This window comes from Bombus vancouverensis, chromosome 17, assembly GCF_051014615.1.
Source record: "Bombus vancouverensis nearcticus chromosome 17, iyBomVanc1_principal, whole genome shotgun sequence".
NCBI lineage: Eukaryota > Metazoa > Arthropoda > Insecta > Hymenoptera > Apidae > Bombus > Bombus vancouverensis.
Window position 1 is genome coordinate 5552817 of NC_134927.1, and position 13751 is coordinate 5566567.

The window sequence follows — 13751 nt, forward strand, 5'->3', positions numbered from 1 at the left end:
TCGTTAGATGATCTTAAGCAGACTTTCTGGTAGCAAAATGGTAAAAAGAAGTAAATTCCATACTCAAATATTGAAATTCTTCTCGGTCTGTCATGGATACGTTTGCGTGGCTTAGCATAATTGTAACTCGTTCCACATACTCTGTGTCTTATATTTCGATATAGTTGGAACCTAAGCTCGTATCAAAATATTTGTTGCTTTTGATATATCGTATATTCCAAGCACATTCATCTGTAAGTCAGTGAGGAGACTGAATTTGCGTAGTTGTAAAAATGTTGTAAGTGGAGTTTATAACTAAATCGAAAGGAATTCAATGTTTGCGTTATCTCGTTTATTGCATTCTTTGTAATTCGATTGACAAGGAACGGGATTCTGAATACAGAAAATCAGTGAGCTAATAATCGACCAATTAGCAATCAACTTCCTTTGAATCTTGCAATGTCAGTGCTCCTCAAGATTCAAAGCGAAAGTCGATGATCAAAAAGAGGAGGAACAGGAACAAAGATATGCTTGTCATTTATAAATTTTAAGAGTCTGAACATTAGTAGATTATTTTGCACCATTTGGGTACAAACTTGCGACCATGGACACTGATGCGACATCTCGGTGGAATTCTATATTCTACTGCAGGGGTTACAGCCATCCGTGACATCGCAGAGTTCGTTTCGGGTTCACAATTCGACCAAGTAACCAAGAACGACTGCACGAGAAGGAAGATGCAGAGAAGACTGATCCCGCGCCTTCCACTTATCAGCCAGTTCTTCATCGTACTTTCCGGAAATTCACGCACCTGTTGGTTGTAATCGCAATTTCTATTAATTGTCTCTTAGCAGGATGGAGAAAAAGTATGGAAAAACATCTGACGAGATAAAATAGCGAATTAGGTAAAACATCTATGTTCGAATTGATAATTACACTGTCTGAAAAGCTGCCATATTCATAAAATTGAGAACTAAGAAAGACAGATCAATCTTAAACATAATGCCATTTACTTCTAAGAAGAATAAGATGCTATTTTTGAAAATTGCAGGTTTGTTAAACGAGCACACAAATTGAGAACTGTACAAAGTCCTTCTATCTGTTCACTAGGCAAGATGATTTAACTCGCTTTAATTTATATTCGGAAAATGAGTGAAAATATCGTAATGATTCGATTATCAACCGATAGATATTCTTTGTATCTGTACGTTAGGTTTTCTCTTTCACAATGCAATTCGTTCAAGTAATCTGATTCATTTTTAAGTCGCGCAGTGTCATAATGACTGGAACCGTACCTTAGAAGTGTCAATGACAAAACGTTGAACGTTGCTTGAAACTAACTGATCTTCGATGGCAGACCACAAGTAACTGTTCAGTTCTGTCTATACAAATTTCAATTTATAGCAGATTCTCGGACACGTTATATCCGATTTACGCGAAGCAGTCGCTGATAAACGATTTTCAAACCACTGACAACGGTCACGAATTCGAGATTGCGCTAATCGCTTTCTTGCAATGTATTTACGCAACTTGCCAGAGTTAGAATTTTGTTACGAACGCTACGTAAAAGACGCAAATGTTTGATAGGAGCGTTAAAAAATATTTGCAACTTCGAGCTGGGATCTCCAAGTACATTTGGAAACCACAGGCAGCACGTGTTCCGTACTAGCGATTTATAGCACACGCGTTATATTTATATTATACGCATAATTAATTCGTACATATGATTGATATAATAATCAAATCATATCAACTCGTGATCTCGACCCTAATCTCAACATTTCCTAAATATTTCACCTTCTTCTTCTTCTTCTTCTTCTAAACATTCTCATCTACAAAGTTGATAAAATCATGACACTTTTACCATTATGCTTCCTTTATTACTAATTCACTACTACTATTAATTAATTTATTCATCGCGAGAACAAAGTCAAAAGAGAAGCGATCCTTGCAAAAGCAAATGCAAGCTACTGAGATTCGATTCTTGGCTGGAAAGAAATTCTAATTTATCGTCGATCTTCGCACATTTTATACCATTCCAAAGTCCAAGCGCCTTCTTTCTATCACTTGCGGGTAATTGTTTCTCGATGATTCACAGACAAGAAAACCTAACTATCATTGATAAACGACATCGTAGTGTCGAACTGCTGGTTACTTTAAACGATTCTTTGCAATGTCGTTCGACCACCGTGCAAACCATTTGACGATCTATGGATTTGCCCGAGCGTCCAAGGAAACGGCGATCTTCCGTCCAACTAACGCGACGTTCGCATAATTTCAGGTGGCGTGGAGAAGTCGCAGTACGGCCAGCTACCGAAGCAAATTCTCAGCAGACACGGTTTCGAGGGCTGCCTGTCGTCGCTGGACCTGAGCGGCGAGAGCACCAATCTGATCTCCGACGCGGTGGTTCCCAGCTCTCTGGTGGAATCTGGCTGCGACATGTACGCCAGCATGCACGCTGGCAAAAAGTGCACGCACGATCTCTGCTCGAATCATGGCACGTGCGTGCAACAGTGGAACAGTTACACGTGCGACTGCGACATGACCAGTTTTACTGGGCCGACGTGTAACGAAGGTAAAAACATGAATATTTCATGTGCACGGCGGACAAATAACAGGCTGTGTTCTGTGAGGCGGGAAAATTTCGATACCACCTTCGACATCGTAGCGTGCGATAAACATCGCCGTAGGACTCGCTGGACGAAGCCAGCGTTCAGATACTTTCCCACTTCTTGGCAACTAAGTGATTGCGGATATTGCCAATACCATCTAATGACAAAATCCGCACTCGCTTAGTTGCCAACTGTCTGCTGAATCGATGGAAACTATCGGTTGGAAAATAATATTATTTCGGTAACAGTATTGTTATCGTTGCTTGACAATGTAATATAATAATGAATATAATGATCGAAATATACAATAATATTGTTAACGAAACTTCAACTTACTTTGTAAAGTAAAATCCCATTTCCAAGGTAATGGGACTTCAGCAGATATTGTAACTTGAATTTGTTGCGTTTGATGTACTGTATGGAGCAGAAGGACAGACGCTTTTATTGTCTCTGTGTTTTATACATTGTACAATATTATTATATATATGTCGGAGATGAAAGGAAAACCGGAGCCTTCCCTTTGCAATTTTGAGGAAGCCTTCTAATGCTTTAGCCTAGATTTTATCGTAACTGTAATTAAGCAATTGTCATTTGTAATTGTTTGATATTTGTGAAAGCGAAAATGGGTTCGAGGTGACAACTGGTCGCCGAACGTAGCCACGGTCACGGGATAAACGTTTTGCCTGACGAAGGTGCGGATCGGTTGTATTGTTCTCCCTAGAAATCACATAGAATTGTACTTTAGAGATGTCGATATAATGGGACACACGTTGTATTAGGAATCAATCTCCAGACAGAAACTGCCTAGCAACGGCGTTTGGATCTTTCTCGATGTTTCCAGAGAGTATACAACAAACTTTTGACAGAAATTGCCTAGCAACAACGATTGGAACCTTCTCGATGCCTCCAGCGAGCATATGACAAACAAATGCAGTCGTATAGCGAAAAAGATTTTCATCGGATATTCATTCGTGTGATCGCCTTGGAAAGTGATACATCGAGCAATTTACCGAGTGTCTCAGCAATCGTATTTTTGTGTTTAAAATTATTCTACGCATAGTAAAGAGTTATCCCGTTGACCGTGGATTCGTTTGAACCCCGGAACATTGTTAATAGCGTTAATTAAATTCATTATTCGTAAAACCTATCAATCGTTAATCTCATTATTCGTTAAATTTATTATTCGTGAGACATATTATTCGTTCCTCTTATTGTTCGTTAAACTTATTATTCTTTAATCTAATTATTAGTTAAACTTATCGTTTGTTAATCTTATCATTTATTAAACTCATTATTCATAATATTTTGTAAAATCTTGTTTATTCGCGTAGATATATTCTCTGTTTCGTAAAACAATGGCTAATTCAAACGAAGAATCATTACGCGCCTTAAATCCTAATGATAACCCGACATATATATATTGATAATGAATATAGTAATAGAAATAGTAACGATAACATTGATCATGTATAATAATATTGTTACCAAAGAACAATTACTTTTGTAGATGTTTCAACTCGAATTTGTTGCGTTTGATGTACTGTATGAAGCAGAAGGACAGACGCTTTTATTATCTCTGTGTTTTATACATTGTACAATATTATTATATATATATTGATAATGAATATAATAATAGAAATAGTAACGATAACATTGATGATGTATAATAATATTGTCACCAAAGAACAATTACTTTTGTGGATGTTTCAACTCGAATTTGTTGAGTTTAATGTATAAAGCAGGAGAGCTGTATAAAGCTTTTATCATCTTTGTCTCTCGTACATCAAACCCGACGAGTTCGAGTTTAAGTATCTGCCAAACTTATGGCTTTTTATGGTACAAATTATCTTTTTCTAGAGAATGTCAAATGTCAAAACAAATATTACATGTACTAATATGAAGGCTATTAAGAAGCTCAAAGTTATCTTAGTATCGTAGAAGATGTAAGATATTAAGAAATCAAAATGTACTCATTTGGCCATCAAATGCAACATATTCCACTTGAAAGATTTTTTGATAAAATCGTTGACGAACGTTGATCCCAGTAGTTTCCACCGACTCACTCTGTATAAGTTACACAATAAGCACGTTCCTTGAAGTTTAAGGAAACTTAATCCGACGATTCCTATCTTCCTCGCCTTCCACTTCTTTCCCTTTTTTCTTTTCTCTTATCAAAAGCGTCTTCGAGATAATAATGTAATGCGTATCGAAATTGTACAGAGTATATTTCCCAATGTAACTATCTTCGTTGTGACACGCAGCAGACGAGCTGCATCTGCGCTCTTTCCATAGAAAATACCATCTCGCGCTATTTTATTAAGCAAATGTATTAAAACAATGTATATAAATTTTGTACATCCCGAGTATATTTAGCCTAAGTAAAACGACAGTAATTTGTATTAGGAATATCCGATTACGCGTATATTTTCTAAGGAGTTTGATAAACGAGTAAAGTAGATTAGCAGCCTCTTTCTTCGGCGTTTTGTTGTTCGAAGGTAGGAAATTCTTGTCTAGGAAAAATTTGTCGTTAGAGGCTGCGTGAAGAGAAATAAGTTGCCTCGTTTTATGAGGCGTATCTGATCATTCTAATCTAGAGCACTTACGTTGAGTGGTGTTAACGCTATTACTGTAAACATATATACTTCACGGCCTGGATATTTTAGAAAAAGATAAGCAACTTAAAAAAATTTCTTGCAATATTGTTATCAACATTGTTTGTCGAAGAGAACGTCATGTTGAAAATTCTGCTTCTGTATATATAAAATGAATGAATGTAGAATGAAATGTTTCTCCTAGAATAATATCATGGAATCATGCAAGTATAGTTAATGTAAAATTTTGGAGATCGATGAATGTTAAGAAATATATATTTAAGTAGAATCACGAGACAAATCTTATTGATAAATTTATTAAATTAGACGATAGGGTAATAGGTCGTGGACTAACAGCAACTGTGCGAAGTGGGACATTTTTGGCCATTAATTAGACTCATGGAAACATAGAGTTAAAAGAATCGAAAATATGGATACTATACGTTGTTTGATAGTTGTAAAAGATAGTCCTCGTGTCTTTTCATTCAGTTCAATTCGTTGTCTTTTAATTTCTGCCAGTGACAAGCCAGTTCGTGTCGATAGCATGATTATTAATGATAGGTACTATACTAAACAACTGTTATAATTGTACGATAACGTATCACTGGAAAGTGGAATGAGTTTTTGGTAAAAATGTATCAGGTGAAAAGTTAGCTTCTCCTCTGGCAAATTATTTTTCCACGTAATACGATCTCTGTCATTGCGATTCCTTCCTCACAGACTTTACATTTTAGCGATGATTGGTTAGCTCTAGCGTTTAATATTTAGTCATTTTCTATTAACTCTGTATTTGCTGGGCTTATGGCGAGCAATTGTGTCGTTACAGAAGCAGCAGCTTACGAATTCGGAGCCGGCAGAGGAATTATCACCTACACGTTCCCGCCGAATCAGAGGCCGGAAATGAAGAGAGACACGGTGGCCTTGGGCTTTGTAACAAGCGTGAGCGACGCCGTCCTCGTCAGAATAGAATCTGCTTCCAGCAACGACTATCTCGAGATTGAAATTGTTAGTAACGATAGAATAATTCGAGTCGTAGTTCATAAGCCGCTTAAAAAGTGCAAAATTTGGTCACACGTGATATTTCTGAAAACCATTACATTGTTAGTGGCTATAGGATAATTTGGATCATAGTTCATAAGCTGCTTTAAAGAGTAGAAAATTTGCTCACACGTACTACTTTGTAAAACTATTAAATTATTAGTAATTAATTAATTAGTAACAGATTAATTTGGGTTATAGTTCATGAGCTGCTTAAAGAGTACAAAATTTGGTCACACGCACAGTTCCGTAAAACCATTCAATTGTTAATAATTATAGAATAATTTGCAAGTTTTGTTACGTCGATTTTCAAGAAAGGGAGGAATTTGTAATTTCACATGTAGAGTATATCGTATAAGTATTACTTGTTAATTAACTGATTACGATAGGTGTAAGAATGTACCTGTGAAATCCCAAATTCTCTCATATGTTACATGATATATAATATAATGCTGTAATATATTTAAATCTAAATAGAATTTGCGTATTACGTGCGTAATTTTATGTGCGACAATATTTCATGCTGATTATTACTAGAAAGAAAAACGCAAATGGCATTTTTAGATGTAGGTAATAAGATTTGAATATTAAGTGGCGATGACAGGCAAATTATAGTTTAATTATAGTTAGAATATATGTTAAATAGCAGTTTATTTTACGAGATACGTTTAAAACAGAGAAACATGTGGAAATATGTCTAAAGACGTTAATTATGTTAATTTTAATCTAAGTGAATATGTTTATTACTTATTTAATCAATTCATTACACAATTTAATGGTATTACGTAATTTCTGGAAAAATAATATTGATATTTGTGTCATTTGTGTCATTTGTTGGCAAATGATATTTGTCAAACATTGATTAATCGATTAAGTCTGTATTTAAACTAATCTGAAGCAAAAGAAAGGAAGAGAGTAAAAGTTTGATCTTATGAAGCATACGAAGCCTGTAAATCTGGACAATCTAGACAAAAAATATTTAAACAAGTGACGTATAAGGATAACTTAAAACGCTTTCATACTTCAATTCTCATTAAAATCACCGATACGATTACCAAATGAAAAACAAGGAATAGATTACTAAAAATGTCGAAATACATATTTGATAGAAATTCTATCAAGAAACCTCGATAATCCATGTAAAAATCTACTCTTATTTGATACTAATATTCTTCATTTAGAAAATATACAATTAGAAACAAAATTATTACCATCAAAGACACGATTGTCTAATGAATACGTAGAATGGAAATTAATCATGTTTTAAGCGCAACTGACGTAATCAACGAACGTAAAACGTTTGCTCGCACATAGAATTTCGCAAAATCATCGTCCACGTCGTTCCACCAATTTGTCCACGAGCTTCTGTACAGATACGGACAACAAAATCGCTGTAACTCTCGAATTTCATATATATCATTGACATAAGCGTTCACAGATTTTTTAGAGCATGTTCGAAGCAATTGTTAATTATATTTTTCGTTACTTTCCAGGTGGAAGGAAACGTGTTCGCTGTTTATAATATGGGGACGAATGATCATCCGATCGGTGAGGTCGGTGTGAAAGTGAATGACAACCAGTATCACGTGGTGAGATTCACTAGAACAGGGCCGAACAGCACGCTGCAGGTCGACGATTACAATTTGCAGTCCAATCATCCATCCGGTAAGTAACGACCACTCTTTCTTCAGGTTTCGTTAGACGCCACTCTTCGTCAAAGGAATCACAATCAAATACGAAAAAGATTTACGTACTCGTTGAATCGTCATAGATTCGATGCTTAGCCTTGTTCAGACTTGGGCAAATTTTCTTTGAAATGAAGATTAAAAAATGATAATTTGAGATGATGAATTGTCTTCAAGTACTTTGCTGCTCTTCTTGCTTTCAAAATAATATGGGGAAAAGTAACTTTATCTTGGGTTAAGAACAGATAAATTGTCAACTTTAGTTAACTATTTGAAAATAAAATAACATATAATTAATTTGAGTTGAATATTAATATGAGTTTTTGGTATGTTTGATTGTAAACAATATAGCCAAATTATTTAATTAGTTACCAACTATTTCAAAATAATATTTGCTCAAATAAGATGATTTATCGTTTAAATAATCATTTTTCAAATATTCCATGTAGAAAAATGCCCAAGCCTGACCCTGCTATAATCTCTGAATTTTCCTATGAACTGGCATGTTTGATAGTGATTTGAATTTAAGAATACACGTTGCTCGAGGAAAATATGCCAGCAAATAGACGCCAATACGTGAAATAATAAAACGTCACCATGAAAGTTGTACTTTCATGCGTTATTACTAAATAACACTACAATATCTGAACAGAGGGAAAGTCACAGTTTTCTTCATTATGTGTAACATTATGTAAATTATTTTATCATTTGTAATTTGTAAGCCACTTGTGTATTTTATACACATTTATATAAATTAAAAAATAACAGTACACGTCAGTTGTAAACAAGAAAATTACTCTACCAGTGAGCTACAGTAACAAATCAAACGACCATTTCTCGACCATTCTTCTTCTTTATTAACAACCAGAACAGGTAAATTTGAACCAAAGAAAAGTAACACACAATTCAGTTTCGCCTTGCAACGTTCAAATACACGACTCGAGAAGAAAGTGCCGAAGGTACAGCAACGATATGGTTGCTGGCAAGCAACTGGATGGGACTGTAGTCTTTCGATCCCTTTTATAAGCTTCCATCGTGCCATTCACGGTCCCAGAACCGTGGGAAGCTAGTGACGTTGGTAGGGTGAATGATCCCACGAGTAGCCAGCGTTTTCGTGGCTCTCGATGATGACCCGGGTATCGTGCGAGTCGTGGGAATTGGTTACCATTGTTGAAAATGGTAGAGGAACATCTAACTGGTGATCGCAATTTGTTGGTGATTTGTCTATCGAACTTGTTTGAGGGATAGAAAATGATCGAAGCGATTGAATATTTTGCAAAGATACAGAAGAGCACGTAACGTATAAAATTATACCGAACAACAAAAGTAATTTAGTTCTTGTAATTTGCGACATTTAATAGGCGAAGTAAATAATTTTGAATTGCTTTGAAGTGCAATTGAATTTAAAAAGTATTCTTTTCAATTACCTGTTCTTATTTTCATAACTATGAAAAAAGGAATGAGGAAGTATGAAAGAAAGTATGTTCTTCGTGAACTCTCAATATTATATATCAGTATACTATATCCAATTAATAATAATAGTAGGATACACTGAATTGAAATTAATACGTACAGTACATTGAGAAAATTAGTTTTAACTTATTAACTACGAAAATAGGAATGGGGAAGTATGAAAGAAAGTGGGAAACTAAGAAGTATGTTTTCATGCGGTCATAAAATTTGCTCGGGTTTAAAGCCAGGTATAATTCCTTAGGAATTTTGAAAACATTTGGGGGGGTGCAAACCCTTGGAGGCGGAGCAAAAGACACTTTTGCAATGTCCGTCTGTTGCGATTCTGTCCTGCTTCTGTCGTCCTCTTTCTTACAACTCGATAATTAGTACTGCTTTAATTTTCCTTTTGTTTACTGTATCTACAAAACCAACAAAGCTTAAAGAACAATTCTAAAGATCTATACATATACCTGTACTCTATTTGCTTCGCTGTTTATACAAATTCCTTATATTACGTCATTTCATCTTCCGAATTGTTTATTTTCCGACTACCATGGAAATGTAAAAAAAATTAATTGTACAATTTTGTACGACGAGGAAATTATATAATAATTTTTCTCTTGAAAATGATAATTTCAAACGATCGACGTAGACGCGTTTTAAATGCAAAATTAAATTTTTGAAAAATCAGCCAATGTACACAGCTGTAATATAGATTTCTAAAGCTACGTGTCATATTGATGCAAGATTGAAATTTTTCACTGAATGGCACAATTATTTTCAGGCTACATATTCGAGAGGTAGCAGCCATTGAACGCACCTAACGTGGTTCCTCGAAAGTTCCTTCAGAAACATACCTACGGGACTTTCCTGCTTCCCTAGCCTCCGAGGGCATGTTAATTGGCTCGTAGGCTTTTAACCCTTGCCCACATAAATCGTTGTCACTGAATTTCAGCGGTTGGTCCGCTGACCTGCTGCCAGTTTCTAACAACCTACTCACTTCGTTCGTGTTAACGAAGCTTTTTATGTCGCTGGATAGATTGGTTTCTGGCGGCCAAATGGTCCAAAGTAAATGAGAATCGTTGTCGCTCTTCGGATATTTTACTCTCCTGGAAAAGAACTAGGCTACCGGTGATGATAAATTGATATCTGTCGAGCGAACCAACTTTAACGTGATTCTATTGTGTAGCCCGAGCCAGCAGACTTATGTTCTCGCACGTGTTAGAAGATCACGCGACGCGGTGTCAAATTTCCTTGGGGCGAAAAAACTTCTTAGGTTCGCTGCACTCCTGGCATTAGAAGGACAAATAATAGACTTGAATTTTTTTTCTAGCACCACATTCTCACGCCCAATTTCTCGTTTTTTTGCTACTCTGTTACATTCCTTCATTCCCTTTGCCTGTTCCGTTAGAACCAACCGCGTGACGCTTCTTGTGATAATTAACTATGTGTGTAACTATGATTTATGGATTAGTCGACCTTTTTCGTGGAAGATACAGGGCTTTTTTTTCTTTTTAAACGACTACGTGTTGAATTAAGCGTTATTTTTGGGGGATCGTTAACGACCGTGTTTTTTTATTACAGTAATATTATTTGCAGTTGGCTATATACATATTACGTCAAATTAAATAATGCAAAAGATATTTTTGCAAGGTCTGTACTTGTGAAGTTAATACAGTTTGTTCATAAAGAGATATTAGCAGTTAAGGATATGTTAAAAAATTCATCTTTGAATAATTTTTCGCACAGAAGATTCTGCCGTTTCCAGTTTCTTTTCTAATTCGGTAAATTTTTCTATCTTAACGTGAAATCTATATCTGCACATGGCGTTATTCTTTTTTTCTTACAACGAAGAAACTTCAAAATAACGGACGAAATTTCGTATTTGTTTTTCAAGGAAATCTTATCGACGAACCTGTTAATAATTCAAAGCGTATGCTTAAACTTTCTTCTTTAATTCCCACGCGGTGGATGAAGAAGTTGACTTCACGAGACAGATCTAACGAGCGGACGATGAGCGGAGACTCATCAAGAAAAGTCCACCTCCATCGTTTTACTGTGGTCCCAATAGCCGAGCCGGAGATAATTGGCGCGCTCATTAAACGGTCACTTCTCACTTAATTTCACGGTAACCTTCTTCTTCTTCTTCGTTGGTTTCTTTCGCCCGGTTGTAAATTCTTCCAGGCAATTAAGTACCTCGAGGGTGTACCGTCTAAATTCCAGCGCCAACCACGACACCGCTCGTTACCACGATCATACGTTTCTTCGAATAATTAAGCTGTCGCTTGCACTGTCGTTGTGAGAAGCTTTTTTACGCGTATGAAACAATTTTGCTTCTTTATTTGGGGGCTGAAAAGAAAGTAAACATGGGCAGTTAGGAAGATAAGAACGGAGGTATTAAATTCTCCTTTTGTAGCTGTGTCAGTGTATGGTCAGGGATTAATTGGAAGAAAGCCGAGCTTGAAAAGTTCCGATAGCTTCGTGCACGAAGAAAAAGCGCGATACGATTGTTCTTCGTGTCGGGAAAAATATCGCACGCTTCTTTCGAAGCAAACGATCATTATGAGACAGCGATAAGTTCGTTTATTGGAATTTAATTGTTGAACTAATCGCACTAATTTATTGATAATCATATCAATGATAGGATTAATAGGATCTTTTATTTTCCAGCCAAGTGAATTCAGTGGAACAGCTTGGTGCGTAAGAAAAAGTACAATACGATTGTTCTTTTAAAACATTTTTTTTTATTTAATTTAAATTTTACAATTTGTGCAGTAGGACAATTTTAAAACATTGTACACTTTTTTTGAAACAAACGGTAATTATAATAACTCGGGAATAAATTTTGTTCTTATATACAGAATTAATAGCAATAATCATATAACAATTATATTAGTAACAAAATTAATTGGATCTTTTATTTTCAACTAATAAATTTAATGAAACAGCAAGAAACATATTGTGCTCTTGTCTCGAAGTGAATGATCATTATAAGACAGCGATAAGTTCGTTTATTGGAATTTAATTGTTGAACTAATCGCACTAATTTATTGATAATCATATCAATGATAGGATTAATAGGATCTTTTATTTTCCAGCCAAGTGAATTCAGTGGAACAGCTTGGTGCGTAAGAAAAAGTACAATACCATTGTTCTTTTAAAACATTTTTTTTTTATTTAATTTAAATTTTACAATTTGTGCAGTAGGACAATTTTAGAACATTGTACACTTCTTTTGAAACAAACGGTAATTATAATAACTCGGGAATAAATTTTGTTCCTATATACAGAATTAATCGCAATAATCATATAACAATTATATTAGTAACAAAATTAATTGGATCTTTTATTTTCAACTAATAAATTCAATGAAACAGCAAGAAACATATTGTGCTCTTGTCTCGAAGTGAATGATCATTATAAGACAGCGATAAATTTGTTTATTGGAATTTAATTGTTGAACTAATCGCACTAATTTATTGGTAATTATATCAATGATAGGATTAATAGAAAAAGTACAATACGATTGTTCTTTTAAAACATTTTTTTTTATTTAATTTAAATTTTACAATTTGTGCAGTAGGACAATTTTAGAATATTGTACACTTTTTTTTAAACAAACGGTAATTATAATAACTCGGGAATAAATTTTGTTCTTATATACAGAATTAATAGCAATAATGATATAACAATTATATTAATAACAAAATTAATTGAATCTTTTATTTTCAACTAATAAATTCAATGAAACAGCAAGAAACATATTGTGCTTTTGTCTCGAAGCAAATAATTATTACAAAATAGGAATAGCTTTTATTATTCCTTTTGTTATTATGATAATAATTAATAATAGAGTAGATAGGATCATTTGGTAGGATTTATTTTCAAGCCATTAGCCAACTCAATGGGATCAAACATTTCCACTCGATTTTCCTAACTAACCACAGGTTTCTAATTAGTCCATTCGACGATTAACAATTAGTTGTTTTTTCCTATTGTTCTCCTATGTGTCCTATTACTTTCCAATTAATTTTTAACTATAACATGTACACACGTAAGCTTCTCTATTCTGATTAAAAAACATCTGCAAGTTACAATTAGCTCCGTAAGACTTCACTTTAATTACTTTCAAATTTTTAACGATAGCATTGCGTACACACTGCAGGCGCAGGTATGCGCAGCGAGCTTTCCGGAAAACACGTTGCTCTATCCACGATTTTCCACTGCTCATACTACCCTGTTCTAGCGGACAACGAAATCGATAGATTCCTCAAAATGTCCTTTTACCTTCCTAGACCTGCAGACCTGCTTAAAACCTATACTATCCTGATTGCAAAGAAATCAACGTGTCAATAAGTCTACGATCCTCTGTTTTTTATGAATTAACCAGGGAA

General features: G+C 34.9%; 1 protein-coding gene and 1 long non-coding RNA gene across 2 annotated transcripts in view; one reads left to right on the forward strand and one right to left on the reverse strand.

Annotated features, from left to right (window-relative positions):
* Positions 1 to 13751, forward strand: part of Nrx-1 (neurexin 1) — a 600022-nt gene that overhangs the window by 527031 nt on the left and 59240 nt on the right. The window contains exons 20-22 of the mRNA XM_033349833.2: positions 2261 to 2554; positions 6009 to 6187; positions 7714 to 7885. Of these exons, the coding sequence (XP_033205724.2) occupies positions 2261 to 2554; positions 6009 to 6187; positions 7714 to 7885 (645 nt within the window). The remainder of the gene's footprint in view (positions 1 to 2260; positions 2555 to 6008; positions 6188 to 7713; positions 7886 to 13751) is intronic.
* Positions 310 to 2407, reverse strand: LOC143303913 (uncharacterized). The gene is made up of 2 exons (XR_013060593.1): positions 1275 to 2407; positions 310 to 790 (listed from the first exon to the last, which is right to left on the reverse strand). It is a non-coding gene; the product is annotated as an uncharacterized LOC143303913 (long non-coding RNA).